This window comes from Oncorhynchus mykiss, chromosome 30, assembly GCF_013265735.2.
Source record: "Oncorhynchus mykiss isolate Arlee chromosome 30, USDA_OmykA_1.1, whole genome shotgun sequence".
Lineage (NCBI taxonomy): Eukaryota > Metazoa > Chordata > Actinopteri > Salmoniformes > Salmonidae > Oncorhynchus > Oncorhynchus mykiss.
The window spans coordinates 13,597,400-13,612,981 of record NC_050570.1 but is presented as its reverse complement, the minus strand read 5'-3'; the positions used below and the strand labels follow the sequence as shown (position 1 = coordinate 13,612,981).

General features: G+C 43.0%; 1 protein-coding gene across 1 annotated transcript in view; it reads right to left on the bottom strand.

Moving 5' to 3' along the window:
• The window catches only part of LOC110522741 (voltage-dependent calcium channel subunit alpha-2/delta-4-like), a 68,011-nt gene that overhangs the window by 37,746 nt on the left and 14,683 nt on the right, over positions 1 to 15,582 (bottom strand). The window contains exons 13-21 of the mRNA XM_036968581.1: positions 15,012 to 15,167; positions 7,960 to 8,046; positions 6,164 to 6,235; positions 5,545 to 5,606; positions 5,365 to 5,432; positions 4,789 to 4,834; positions 4,504 to 4,601; positions 1,762 to 1,855; positions 1,521 to 1,613 (exon numbers count right to left, since the gene is read on the bottom strand). Coding sequence (XP_036824476.1) covers positions 1,521 to 1,613; positions 1,762 to 1,855; positions 4,504 to 4,601; positions 4,789 to 4,834; positions 5,365 to 5,432; positions 5,545 to 5,606; positions 6,164 to 6,235; positions 7,960 to 8,046; positions 15,012 to 15,167 — 776 coding nt within the window. The remainder of the gene's footprint in view (positions 1 to 1,520; positions 1,614 to 1,761; positions 1,856 to 4,503; positions 4,602 to 4,788; positions 4,835 to 5,364; positions 5,433 to 5,544; positions 5,607 to 6,163; positions 6,236 to 7,959; positions 8,047 to 15,011; positions 15,168 to 15,582) is intronic.

Below are 15,582 nucleotides of genomic sequence, written 5' to 3'. Positions count from 1 at the left end.
GTTTCTTTCATTTGGTTCCTAGTGAATACTTTCCTGCTCAAAGGACACAGGCTGTAATATGGACCAACTCTGTAGGACTAATGTAGGTTGTAATATGGACTAACACTGTAGGGCTAATGTAGGCTGTAATGGGCTAACTCTGTAGGGCTAATGTAGGTTGTAATATGGGTTAACTCTGTAGGACTAATGTAGGCTGTAATGGGCTAACTCTGTAGGGCTAATGTAGTCTGTAATGGGCTAACTCTGTGGGGATAATATAGTCTGTAATGGGCTAACTCTGCAGGGCTAATGTAGGCTGTAATGGGCTAACTCTGTAGGACTAATGTAGGCTGTAATGGGCTAACTCTGTAGGACTAATGTAGTCTGTAATGGGCTAACTCTGTAGGGCTAATGTAGGCTGTAATGGGTTAACTCTGTAGGACTAATGTAGTCTGTAATGGGCTAACTCTGTGGGGATAATATAGTCTGTAATGGGCTAACTCTGTAGGACTAATGTAGGCTGTAATGGGTTAACTCTGTAGGACTAATGTAGTCTGTAATGGGCTAACTCTGTGGGGATAATATAGTCTGTAATGGGCTAACTCTGTAGGACTAATGTAGGCTGTAATGGGCTAACTCTGTGGGGATAATATAGTCTGTAATGGGCTAACTTTGTAGGACTAATGTAGGCTGTAATGGGCTAACTCTGTAGGGCTAATGTAGTCTGTAATGGGCTAACTCTGTGGGGATAATATAGTCTGTAATGGGCTAACTCTGTAGGACTAATGTAGGCTGTAATGGGCTAACTCTGTAGGGCTAATGTAGTCTGTAATGGGCTAACTCTGTGGGGATAATATAGTCTGTAATGGGCTAACTCTGTAGGACTAATGTAGGCTGTAATGGGTTAACTCTGTAGGACTAATGTAGTCTGTAATGGGCTAACTCTGTGGGGATAATATAGTCTGTAATGGGCTAACTCTGTAGGACTAATGTAGGCTGTAATGGGTTAACTCTGTAGGACTAATGTAGTCTGTAATGGGCTAACTCTGTGGGGATAATATAGTCTGTAATGGGCTAACTCTGTGGGGATAATATAGTCTGTAATGGGCTAACTCTGTAGGACTAATGTAGTCTGTAATGGGCTAACTCTGTGTGGATAATATAGTCTGTAATGGGCTAACTCTGTAGGACTAATGTAGGCTGTAATGGGCTAACTCTGTAGGGCTAATGTAGTCTGTAATGGGCTAACTCTGTGGGGATAATATAGTCTGTAATGGGCTAACTCTGTAGGGATAATGTAGTCTGTAATGGGCTATCTCTGTGGGGATAATATAGTCTGTAATGGGCTAACTCTGTAGGGATAATATAGTCTGTAATGGGCTAACTCTGTAGGGATAATGTAGTCTGTAATGGGCTATCTCTGTGGGGATAATATAGTCTGTAATGGGCTAACTCTGTAGGGATAATATAGTCTGTAATGTGTTAACTCTGCAGGGCTAATGTAGTCTGTAATGGGATAACTCTGGGGTAGTGTGACTCACTTGGCGACCCTGGTCTCTATGCCAGTGTATCTGGTAAGCCGGATAAGGCCAGAGCGGGTTCCCAGAAAGGCTGTCTCCACACCCATCTCCATCCTGAACACACACAAATACACAGATTGGTATTTAATGCACTCAAATACACATCCACACACATAAGCGCGCAGAAAACACACAACACACACACATCCACTAGCTAACATAAAAGGAAAGGAGTGAAAAACATATCATTTTGTAGTCTTACCCAGATGCATTGAGCATGATGGCCTGCCAGTAGGATTCTAAGGGGGCTGTCACTACGGCATCAAACAGAGTCTGCTGCAGCAGCACCTCGTCACCTGGGAGTCACAGACACTCAGTCAACATAAACTTGAAGTTTAGCAGATAATATACTTATATTATGTCTTAATAATAATCTCTATTATCCCCATTAGCTGATGACCTCGCACAGGCAAGTCTTCCTGGGGATCCACAATACAGATGTTAGGGTCAGGGTTAGGGTAACATCAGTGTTGGGGTCAGGGTAACATCAGGATTGGGGTTTGGGTAACATCAGAGTTAGGGTAACATCACCGTTGGGGTTAGGGTAACATCAGTGTTGGGGGTCAGGGTAACATCAGCATTGGGGGAGAGGGTAGCATCACCATTGGGGTTAGGGTAACATCAGCGTTGGGGTCAAGGTAACATCAGCGTTGGGGTTAGGGTATCATCAGCGTTAGGGTAACATCAGCGTTGGGGGAGAGGGTAACATCACCATTGGGGTTAGGGTAACATCAGCGTTGGGGTCTAGGTAACATCAGCATTGGGGTTAGGGTAAAATCAGCATTGGGGTTAGGGTAACATCAGCATTGGGGTTAGGGTAACATCAGCATTGGGGTTGGGGTAACATCAGCGTTAGGGTAACATCAGCATTGGGGTTAGGGTAACATCAGCATTGGGGTTGGGGTAACATCAGCGTTAGGGTAACATCAACATTGGGGTTGGGGTAACATCAGCGTTAGGGTAACATCAGCATTGGGGTTAGGGTAACATCAGCATTGGGGTTGGGGTAACATCAGCGTTAGGGTTAGGGTAACATCAGTGTTGGGGTAACATCAGCGTTGGGGTAACATCAGCGTTGGGGTTATGGTAACATCAGCGTTGGGGTTAGGGTAACATCATCATTGGGGTTAGGGTAACATCAGCATTGGGGTAACATCAGAGTTATGGTAACATCATCGTTGGGGTTAGGGTAACATCAGCGTTAGGGTTAGGGTAACATCAGCGTTAGGGTTAGGGTAACATCAGCGTTGGGCATAGGGTAACATGAGCATTGGGGATAGGGTAGCATCAGCATTGGGGTTAGGGTAACATCAGCGTTGGGGTTAGGGTAACATGAGCATTGGGGATAGGGTAGCATCAGCATTGGGGTTAGGGTATCATCAGCGTTAGGGTAACATCAGCGTTGGGGTTAGGGTAACATCAGCGTTGGGGTTAGGGTAACATGAGCATTGGGGATAGGGTAGCATCAGCATTGGGGTTAGGGTATCATCAACATTGGGGTTAGGTTAACATCAGCATCAGGGTTAGGGTAACATCAGCGTTAGAGTAACATCAGCGTTGGGGTTAGGGTAACATGAGCATTGGGGATAGGGTAGCATCAGCATTGGGGTTAGGGTATCATCAACATTGGGGTTAGGGTAACATCAGCGTTGGGCATAGGGTAACATGAGCATTGGGGATAGGGTAGCATCAGCGTTGGGGTTAGGGTAACATCAGCGTTGGGGTTAGGGTAACATCAGCGTTGGGGTTAGGGTAACATGAGCATTGGGGATAGGGTAGCATCAGCATTGGGGTTAGGGTATCATCAACATTGGGGTTAGGATAACATCAGCGTTAGAGTAACATCAGAGTTATGGTAACATCATCGTTGGGGTTAGGGTAACATCAGCATTAGGGTTAGGGTAACATCAGCGTTAGGGTTAGGGTAACATCAGCGTTAGGGTTAGGGTAACATCAGCGTTAGGGTTAGGGTAACATCAGCGTTGGGGTTAGGGTAACATCAGCGTTGGGGTTAGGGTAACATCAGCGTTAGGGTTAGGGTAACATCAGCGTTAGGGTTAGGGTAACATCAGCGTTGGGGTTAGGGTAACATCAGCGTTGGGGTTAGGGTAACATCAGCGTTAGGGTTAGGGTAACATCAGCGTTAGGGTTAGGGTAACATCAGCGTTAGGGTTAGGGTAACATCAGCGTTAGGGTTAGGGTAACATCAGCGTTGGGCATAGGGAAATATCAGTGTTGGGGTTAGGGTAACATCAGCGTTAGGGTTAGGGTCACATCAGCTTTGGGGTTAGGGTCCCATCAGCGTTGGGGTTAGGGTTACATCAGTGTTAGAGTTAGGGTAACATCAGCGTTAGGGTTAGGGTAACATCAGTGTTGGGGTTAGGGTAACATCAGCGTTGGGGTTAGGGTAACATCAGGCTTTGGGTTAGGGAACATCAGCATTGGGGTTAGGGTAACATCAGCGTTTGGGTTAGGGGAACATCAGCGTTAGGATTAGGGCAACATCAGTGTTAGGGTTAGGGTAACATCAGCGTTAGGGTAACATCAGCATTGAGGTTAGGGTTAGGACAACATCAGCGTTAGGGTTAGGGTAACATCCGCGTTGGGGTCAGGGTAACATCACCATTGGGGTCAGGGTAACATCAGCATTGGGGTTGGGGTAACATCAGCGTTGGGGTTAGGGTAACATCAGCGTTGGGGTTAGGGTAACATCAGCGTTTGGGTTAGGGTAACATCAGCGTTGGGGTTAGGGTAACATCAGCGTTTGGGTTAGGGCAACATCAGCGTTAGGGTTAGGGTAACATCAGCGTTAGGGTTAGGGCAACATCAGCGTTAGGGTTAGGGTAACATCAGCGTTAGGATATCATCAGCGTTGGGGTTAGGGTTAGTGGTTGAATAAGTATAAGTATTTATCTATGGGGCAGGCTGTAGAGAAAGTACTCACACTCCAGGTCAGGCTCCTTCCCCTGCAGGTAGCGAATGACAGCCTGAAGCTGAGAGTATTTGCGGTGGTGAGGATCAATGTCTGTCTCACAATACGTCCTGAACGGAAAGACAATGGGGGTTTCACTCCATGGAGGGCCATTTAAGGCCAAGAAATTATTACAGTCCAACACTATCATTTAGTGTTATATTTCAGTAAATGCATTTAGAGGATTTACAGTCCAATAATATATCATTTATACTATTACAGTCAATATTTTATTTGTTAGTATTTATCTATGCTTACCACTCATTGGATATGGATAGATCAGGGGACGTCAGGTCATGCAGGCCTGAGTGGAGATTGGATGCAACCAGTAAATAAATCAGATTGTTCTGCAGTAAATGAGTGGCAGAGAGAGTGGCCAGTAGCAGCAGAGCGGGGCAGATGAGTGGGAGAGAGAGTGGCCAGTAGCAGCAGAGCGGGGCAGATGAGTGGCAGAGAGAGTGGCCAGTAGCAGCAGAGCGGGGCAGATGAGTGGCAGAGAGAGTGGCCAGTAGCAGTAGAGAGGGGCAGATGAGAGGCAGAGAGAGTGGCCAGTAGCAGTAGAGCGGGGCAGATGAGAGGCAGAGAGAGTGGCCAGTAGCAGTAGAGCGGGGCTGATGACAGGCAGAGAGAGTGGCCAGTAGCAGTAGAGCAGGGCAGATGAGAAGCAGAGAGAGTGGCCAGTAGCAGTAGAGTGGGGCAGATGAGAGACAGAGAGAGTGGCCAGTAGCAGTAGAGTGGGGCAGATGAAAGACAGAGAGAGTGGCCAGTAGCAGTAGAGCAGGGCAGATGAGAGGCAGAGAGAGTGGCCAGTAGTGGCAGAGTGGGGAGACTTACCCTCTTCCACAGAGACTGTCCCCATGAACATCAGCTGTCCGTGACCCCTTGTCAGAACCATACCAAAACTGCAGAGGGAAATACATACAATAAAGGAGTGAGTGAGATGTTCATTGGCTTTATTCAATGCAACAGGGCTATGACTACATACCACACTCGCTATCATAGCATCACACTTACCTGAATGGGGTGTCGTTGATGGTTGTGTAGAAATAGTCATTTGTTAAGAACAAAGGCCTTTTCTGTTGTGAAGAAAAAATGAGAATTGAGTTATGAGACAGTTAGAATCAATATAGTGTCTCTAGACCTCCGGGTTGACTCCCACAATTTTCAAATGTTCCGGCTTAACACGTCTGTACATAACAGAACATCATTTTGGCATAGAGGAACTACGACACTGCCTACACCACTACCTTATCCGCTTGAATACATTACAAAATAATTGCTAGCAAGATGGAGATCACGGAGGGTATTTTTAATGAGTGCATTTTGCAAGTGTCTAATTTGCATCAACTACCTTCACTTGAACCACTGCAAAGGTTTTGCCTGCCTAGTTTTGAATCGCAACGTTCTGTCATGTCTGCCTCCTGATTTGTTAGAAGAGTTGTCCATCTGAAGAGCACCCGCCGCGGAACAATTTTTCTTCACTTATTGAAGTTGCCAAAAGAGTCCGTCATTGAAAGCAGAACCTAGTCACTGCTGTTGCCTAGGGTTGGGTGTACGAGACTACTATTAATATTCCCTTAGGCATAAGGCATTGAGCCGCATCTAACCCCCCCACACACAAGGTCCCACTCACCGCTTTGTCCACTGATGCTCTCACGTTTAAAGACAGAGTGCCCATCTCCCCTTTCACCATGGCTGTCCTTAGCTGGAAAAAACACACACAATAATGCACACAATCACTGTTGACCTTGAATTCAGTTACCTTACCAGCACAATTACCCAACCAGCACTGTTAGAGCCCAGAACATACATGAATATAGATTCATACCTAGAAAGGAGTTCTACTGTATTGCGAGAAATGGTAATGGCATCTTTTGGAAGGCAATAACTCTGCCATGGCTCGTTGGGCAAAGCCTATGGGGAAATTCATGTTTTTTTTTGGGGGGGGGGGGGGGGGGGGGGGGTTAGATAAACGGCGGCAATAAGGTCTGCGATAAACAAAGGCTTAGGAAATCTTCTACGTTTTGTTCTGAGATAATCTTCAGCAGCTAACATCACTTTTTCTGATTTAAGCAGTTATGTAATCAAAATAAGCACATAAAGGCTTCATAATTCATAAAGGTCATGTTAACTGACTGATATTATCTCATAGAACAAAATGTATAAGATCTCCTAAGCTTGTGTTAACCTCAGACCTTATTTTCGGCTTTTATCCAAAACCCCCATTCATTTCCCCCATAGGAATAGCTGAATGAACCAGAAGGATAAAAAAATAATCATCGGATTACAAGCTGGCAAGCTCTATTGAAGACATTCAGTGTGTTGTCGGTGGGTTATGTGATATGGTATGTACAGTATATGTGCAATAATCATAGCAGGTAATGTCTGTTGGAAAATGTCAATTTTGGGGGGGCCCCTCAACAGCATTTCGAAACATTTTTTTACAACTCACTGTCTCATCTATGTGTTAATATTTCTACTATACTACCTCATCTATGTATTAATATTACTGTTACTACTACTGTATACAACCCACTGTCTCCTCTATGTATTAATATTACTGTTACTACTACTGTATACAACCCACTGTCTCCTCTATGTATTAATATTACTGTTACTACTACTGTATACAACCCACTGTCTCCTCTATGTATTAATATTACTGTTACTACTACTGTATACAACCCACTGTCTCCTCTATGTATTAATATTACTGTTACTACTACTGTATACAACCCACTGTCTCCTCTATGTATTAATATTACTGTTACTACTACTGTATACTACCCACTGTCTCCTCTATGTATTAATATTACTGTTACTACTACTGTATACAACCCACTGTCTCCTCTATGTATTAATATTACTGTTACTACTACTGTATACAACCCACTGTCTCATCTATGTATTAATATTACTGTTACTACTACTGTATACAACCCACTGTCTCCTCTATGTATAAATATTACTGTTACTACTACTGTATACAACCCACTGTCTCCTCTATGTATTAATATTACTGTTACTACTACTGTATACAACCCACTGTCTCCTCTATGTATTAATATTACTGTTACTACTACTGTATACAACCCACTGTCTCCTCTATGTATTAATATTACTGTTACTACTACTGTATACAACCCACTGTCTCCTCTATGTATTAATATTACTGTTACTACTACTGTATACTACCCACTGTCTCCTCTATGTAATAATATTACTGTTACTACTACTGTATACAACCCACTGTCTCCTCTATGTATTAATATTACTGTTACTACTATACTACCCACTGTCTCCTCTATGTATTAATATTACTGTTACTACTATACTACCCACTGTCTCATCTATGTATTAATATTACTAATACACGACTCACCATCTCATCTATGTATTAATATTACTGTTAATATATATACCACTCACTATCTCATCTATGTCCTCCCACTCCACCTCAGCCAGGTCCACACTGTTGTAGTTAGGCTTGGGCTTCAGCGTCTTACCTTCTTTGTACTGTGGGACAGGAGAGGAGAAGATGAGGAAGATGACATGGGTGAAAAGAATCAGGAAGAGGACAGATACAAGTTTTATATAGAACCTCAGCTGTCTGTCTTTCTGTCTTTCTGTCTTTCTGTCTTTCTGTCTTTCTGTCTGTCTGTCTGTCTGTCTGTCTGTCTGTCTGTCTGTCTGTCTGTCTGTCTGTCTGTCTGTCTGTCTGTCTGTCTGTCTGTCTGTAATATGTGTTTATTCTCTAGGCTGAGCCAATCACTTAGGACAACTGTGTTTGATGGACATCTCCATGACATGGTATCCTGACTTCAAAGGCTCCATCTCCATGGCAACTGGCTCCAAAAGGAACAAGTAGGCTTATTATTGACCACATAACATGTTTGGTTTCTATGATTGTGTTGTTTTTTTATATATTGATGTGAGTATTCATGTGTACTGTTGAAGTCAGAGGTTTACACAGACTTAGGTTGGAGTCATTAAGACTTGTTTTTCAACCAATTCACACATTTTTTGTGACTATAGTTTTGGCAAGTTGGTTAGTTAAGGCATCTACTTTGTGCATGACACAAGTACTTTTTCCAACAATTGTTTACAGACAGATTATTTAACTTATAATTCACTGTATGACAATTCCACTGGGTCAGGAGTTTACATACACTAAGTTGACTGTGCCTTTAAATAGCTTGGAAAATTCCAGAAAATTATGTCATGGCTTTAGAAGCTTCTGATAGGCTAATTGACATCATGAGAGTCAATTGGAGGTATACCTGTGGATGTATTTCAAGGCCTACCTTCAAACTCAGTGCCTCAAAAGAAATCAGCCAAGACCTCAGTCTGGTTCATCCTTGGGAGTAATTTCCAAATGCCTGAAGGTACCACGTTCATCTGCACACACAATAGTACACAAGTATAAACACCATGGGACCACGTAGCCATCATACCGCTCAGGAAGGAGACGCGTTCTGTCTCCTAGAGATGAACGTACTTTGGTGTGAAAAGTGCAAATCAATCCCAGAACAGCAGCAAAGGACCTTGTAAAGATGCTGGAGGAAACAGCTACAAAAGTATCTATTTCCACAGTAAAACAAGTCCTATATCGACATAACCTGAAAGGCCACTCAGCAAGGAAGAAGCCACTGCTCCAAAACCGCCATAAAAAAGCCAGACTACGGATTGCAACTGCACATGGGGACAAAGATCATACTTTTTGGAGAAATGTCCTCTGGTCTGATGAAACAAAAATAGAACTGTTTGGCCATAATGTCCATCGTTATGTTTGTAGGAAAAAGGGGGGAGGCATGCAAGCAGAAGAACACCATCCCAACCGTGAAGCACTGGGCTGGCAGCATCATGTTGTGGGGGTGCTTTGCTGCAGGAGGAACTGGTGCACTTCACAAAATAGATGGTATCATGAGGAAGGGAAAATGATGTGGATATATTGAAGCAACATCTCAAGACATCAGTCAAGAAGTTAAAGCTTGCTAACAAATGGGTCTTCCCAATGGACAATGACCCCAAGCATACTTCCAAAGTTGTGGCAAAATGGCTTAAGGACAACAAAGTCAAGGTATTGAAGTGGCCATCACAAAACCCTGACCTCAATCCTATAGAAAATTTGTGGGCAGAACTGAAAAAAGTGTGTGCGAGCAAGAAGGCCAACAAACCTGACTCAGTTACACCAGCTCTGTCAGGAGGAATGGGCCAAAATTCCCCCGAACTTATTGTGGAAAGCTTGTGGAAGGCTACCCGAAACGTTTGACCCAAGTTAAACTATTTAAAGGCAATGCTACCAAATACTAATTGAGTGCATGTAAACTTCGGACCCACTGGGAATGTGGTGAAAGAAATAAATGCTGAAATAAATCATTCTCTCTACTATTATTGAGATTTCACATTGAAGTGTAATTGATGTGTATTTTGATGTGTATTTGATGTGTATAATGTATATCGAAGAGTAATTGATGTGTATTTTTATGTGTATTTGATGTGTATTCATGTGTATACAGGGCACATCTGTGAAAGAGACCTTGGTCTCAGCATGACCCACTGTCAAAATACAGTGCCTTGCGAAAGTATTCGGCCCCCTTGAACTTTGCGACCTTTTGCCACATTTCAGGCTTCAAACATAAAGATATAAAACTGTATTTTTTTGTGAAGAATCAACAACAAGTGGGACACAATCATGAAGTGGAACGACATTTATTGGATATTTCAAACTTTTTTAACAAATCAAAAACTGAAAAATTGGGCGTGCAAAATTATTCAGCCCCTTTACTTTCAGTGCAGCAAACTCTCTCCAGAAGTTCAGTGAGGATCTCTGAATGATCCAATGTTGACCTAAATGACTAACGATGATAAATACAATGTGTGTAATCAAGTCTCCGTATAAATGCACCTGCACTGTGATAGTCTCAGAGGTCCGTTAAAAGCGCAGAGAGCATCATGAAGAACAAGGAACACACCAGGCAGGCCCGAGATACTGTTGTGAAGAAGTTTAAAGCCGGATTTGGATACAAAAAGATTTCCCAAGCTTTAAACATCCCAAGGAGCACTGTGCAAGCGATAATATTGAAATGGAAGGAGTATCAGACCACTGCAAATCTACCAAGACCTGGCCGTCCCTCTAAACTTTCAGCTCATACAAGGAGAAGACTGATCAGAGATGCAGCCAAGAGGCCCATGATCACTCTGGATGAACTGCAGAGATCTACAGCTGAGGTGGGAGACTCTGTCCATAGGACAACAATCAGTCGTATATTGCACAAATCTGGCCTTTATGGAAGAGTGGCAAGAAAGCCATTTCTTAAAGATATCCATAAAAAGTGTTGTTTAAAGTTTGCCACAAGCCACCTGGGAGACACACCAAACATGTGGAAGAAGGTGCTCTGGTCAGATGAAACCAAAATGGAACTTTTTGTCAACAATGCAAAACGTTATGTTTGGCGTAAAAGCAACACAGCTGAACACACCATCCCCACTGTCAAACATGGTGGTGGCAGCATCATGGTTTGGGCCTGCTTTTCTTCAGCAGGGACAGGGAAGATGGTTAAAATTGATGGGAAGATGGATGGAGCCAAATACAGGACCATTCTGGAAGAAAACCTGATGGAGTCTGCAAAATACCTGAGACTGGGACGGAGATTTGTCTTCCAACAAGACAATGATCCAAAACATAAAGCAAAATCTACAATGGAATGGTTCAAAAATAAACATATCCAGGTGTTAGAATGGCCAAGTCAAAGTCCAGACCTGAATCCAATCGAGAATCTGTGGAAAGAACTGAAAACTGCTGTTCACAAATTCTCTCCATCCAACCTCACTGAGCTCGAGCTGTTTTGCAAGGAGGAATGGGAAAAAATGTCAGTCTCTCGATGTGCAAAACTGATAGAGACATACCCCAAGCGACTTACAGCTGTAATCGCAGCAAAAGGTGGCGCTACAAAGTATTAACTTAAGGGGGCTGAATAATTTTGCACGCCCAATTTTTCAGTTTTTGATTTGTTAAAAAAGTTTGAAATATCCAATAAATGTAGTTCCACTTCATGATTGTGTCCCACTTGTTGTTGATTCTTCACAAAAAAATACAGTATCATATCTTTATGTTTGAAGCCTGAAATGTGGCAAAAGGTCGCAAAGTTCAAGAGGGCAGAATACTTTCGCAAGGCACTGTAAAGGTTCAATAAAACAGAAAATACCTTGGCACCCAGAATCACATGTTATGGTTGCCTGGGAGGGACAAGCTGAAGTTGCCCAATAAGAAAGGCTTGTTTTCATTATCTGTTGCAAAACATTTTGTCTACGGTGTACACTAATGAATACAACCCTCCACTGTGCTGCTCTAGGTGTTGAGCATGAGGCTGTCATCTGAGGCTCTTTAACCATTTAATGAAATTATTCATGCTCTGTTCAATAACCAATCAGTGACCCCACACAAAATCTGCAAATTGATCATTGAGATGGTCTTTAGGTTAGACGCTTTGGACTGTTTGAGCGTGGCCACTGACTGTTTGAGTGTGGTCACTGACAAGAACAAAGAATTTAAAAACACAATGTGCCTTGCACCACCCTCCAACATCCTAAGCCCACAATACTGCATGCTCTTCCTACATCTCACAGCATCTCAACATGTCGACTGTCCAATAAGTGCTTGATCTATCTGCCTGTTATTTGTGGCATATTGCTGCAGGGAAAATATGTTTCTGTCTGATTCTTTTCACTATTTTCCTCCTAACTCTGCAAATGAACAGCTACCTTCTCATGGGATTGATGAGACTTAAACTTCTGGCAGCTGTCCTACACCTTACTAAACAATACGTTGATCTCCTACACTCAGCGTTCCCTGTTGATCTGCTACACTCAGCGTTCCCTGTTGATCTGCTACATTCAGCGTTCCCTGTTGATCTGCTACACTCAGCGTTCCCTGTTGATCTGCTACACTCAGCGTTCCCTGTTGATCTGCTACAAACCAGCGTTCCCTGTTGATCTGCTACACTCAGCGTTCCCTGTTGATCTGCTACACTCAGCATTCCCTGTTGATCTGCTACACTCAGCGTTCCCTGTTGATCTGCTACACTCAGCGTTCCCTGTTGATCTGCTACACTCAGCGTTCCCTGTTGATCTGCTACACTCAGCGTTCCCTGTTGATCTGCTACACTCAGCATTCCCTGTTGATCTGCTACACTCAGCATTCCCTGTTGATCTGCTACACTCAGCGTTCCCTGTTGATCTGCTACACTCAGCGTTTCCTGTTGATCTGCTACACTCAGCGTTCCCTGTTGATCTGCTACATTCAGCGTTCCCTGTTGATCTGCTACACTCAGCGTTCCCTGTTGATCTGCTACACTCAGCGTTCCCTGTTGATCTGCTACACTCAGCGTTCCCTGTTGATCTGCTACATTCAGCGTTCCCTGTTGATCTGCTACACTCAGCGTTCCCTGTTGATCTGCTACACTCAGCGTTCCCTGTTGATCTGCTACACTCAGCGTTCCCTGTTGATCTGCTACATTCAGCGTTCCCTGTTGATCTGCTACACTCAGCGTTCCCTGTTGATCTGCTACACTCAGCGTTCCCTGTTGATCTGCTACACTCAGCGTTCCCTGTTGATCTGCTACATTCAGCGTTCCCTGTTGATCTGCTACACTCAGCGTTCCCTGTTGATCTGCTACACTCAGCGTTCCCTGTTGATCTGCTACACTCAGCGTTCCCTGTTGATCTGCTACATTCAGCGTTCCCTGTTGATTCTGCTACACTCAGCGTTCCCTGTTGATCTGCTACACTCAGCGTTCCCTTTATTGTACAATCTTCTGTTCTTATGTACTGTGATTTGGGAGGGTGGTGCAAGGCATATTGTGTTTTTATGGCTATTTTGTTTTTTAATTCTTAGGTGACTCTGGCCCTCATAGAAATATATGTGCTTATTTGCCACAACATGCACTAACTGAGAATAATAACTTCCAGGAATGTGCGACTTGCTTTGGAGCTAATCTGGGTGCTGAGTTCCACTATTGGTAGTAATCATCACCTAGTCCAGCTCAACCTGTGCCAGAGTACCTTTAACAGAGCCACTGCAGAGCTGCTCTGTAAACGTAGAATTGTGGGTGTATACACTACCATTCAAAAGTTTAGGGTCACTTAGAAAAGTCCTTGTTTTTGAAAGAAAAGCACATTTTTTGTCCATTAAAATAACATGAAATTGATCAGAAATACAGTGTAGACATTGTGAATGTTGTAAATTACTATTGTAGCTGGAAGTGGCTGATTTTAATGGAATATCTACATAGGTGTACAGAGGCCCATTATCAGCAACCATCACTCCTGTGTTCCAATGGCACGTTGTGTTAATTAACAAATCCAAGTTTAACATTTTTAAAAAGGCTAATTGATCATTAGAAAACCCTTTTGCAATTATGTTATCACAGCTGAAAACTGTTGTTCTGATTAAAGAAGCAATAAAGTAGAGTATCTGGAGCATCAGCATTTGTGGGTTCGATTACATGCTCAAAATGACCAGAAACAAAGTACTTTCTTCTGAAACTCATCAGGCTAGTCCATGCGAGAAATTGCCAAGAAACTGAAGATCTCGTACAATGCTGTGTACTACTCCCTTCAAAGAACAGCGCAAACTGGCTCTAACCAGAATAGAAAGAGGAGAGGGAGGCCCCAGTGCACAACTGAGCAAGAGGACAAGTGCATTAGAATGTCTAGTTTGAGAAACAGATGCCTCACAAGTCCTCAACTGTCCTCAACTTATTACAGGTATAAGTGTTCATGTGAGTGCTACAGTCCACTGGATATATTGTGTGACAAACATCCTATACGTGCTTCTAATAAGGTTACATGTTTGAAGTGTGTGTTCAAGTGATTGCGTCTGATCCCTATATGTTTTAGGATGTTGCAGAGTTGCTTCTCTCGCCTTACACTGCTCAGTGAAATGTCTTTCGTTGTGATTGATCTTATTCTACTGTTTTTGTATTTTCTGTTTTTGTCTCAGAATTATACAACATCAAATCTATATTATTTACTCTATAAATACAAATGGAAATAAAGCAACAGTGTAGAAGTGTGATAATTATTGTTTATTAGTTGAATGAATTGTCCAGGCAGCCTAAAATAAACACTAAAAGTATATGAAACCAGGTCAGAGTAGTAGTAGTATTAGTAGTAGTTTTTTCTGTGGTAGTAGTACTGGTGACTGCAGTCTTAACTATAGTATTATAAATAGGGACTGTAGTAGTATTAGTAGTGACGAGGGTTGCAACATTTTGGGAACTTTCAATAAATTCCCTAGTTTTCCATAAATCCTGGTTGGAGGATTACGGAATTCCTGCTTATTCCCTCCAGATTCCGGGAAACCCACCAACTGGGATTTCGGGAAAACCACAGAATTTATTGAAAGTTCCCGTAATAATGCAACCCTACTAGTGACTATAGTCGGAAGCAAGCGTAAGCTCTACAGTGGTTGGACTCACCAGAGGTCGTAGGTCAGGGTGTGCCAGGATGTACCCATTGTTGGTGATGAGGAAAGCGTAACCATGGGGACCCAGCCTATATCTGGGAGCCAGCTTCATTACCTCCAACAGGGGGATGTCAGAACCCACCACCCCCAGCAGGATCCCATGGCTCAGCTGGAGGAGAAGGGGAGAGGAGGGTTTATAAGACTTCTAATGGCACAACAACTACAGTAACATGTCACTGCAACACAGATGCACTGTGCACACAGTGAACTGCTTGACCAGGTTCAAATATAAAGCACCAGTCAAAAGTATGGATACATACTCATGCAAGGGTTTTTCTTTATTTTTACATTGTAGAACAATAGGGAAGACATCAAAACGATGAAATACACATGGAATCATGTAGTAACCAAAAAAGTGTTTAACAAATCAAAATATATGATATATTTCAGATTCTTCAAAGTAGCCACAGATATCCACCGGTCTAATGTCCATTTCTAGTGTTTCTTGGCCCAAGCAAGTCTCTTCTTCTTATTGGTGTCCTTTAGTAGTGGTTTCTTTGCAGAAATTTGACCATGAAGGCCTG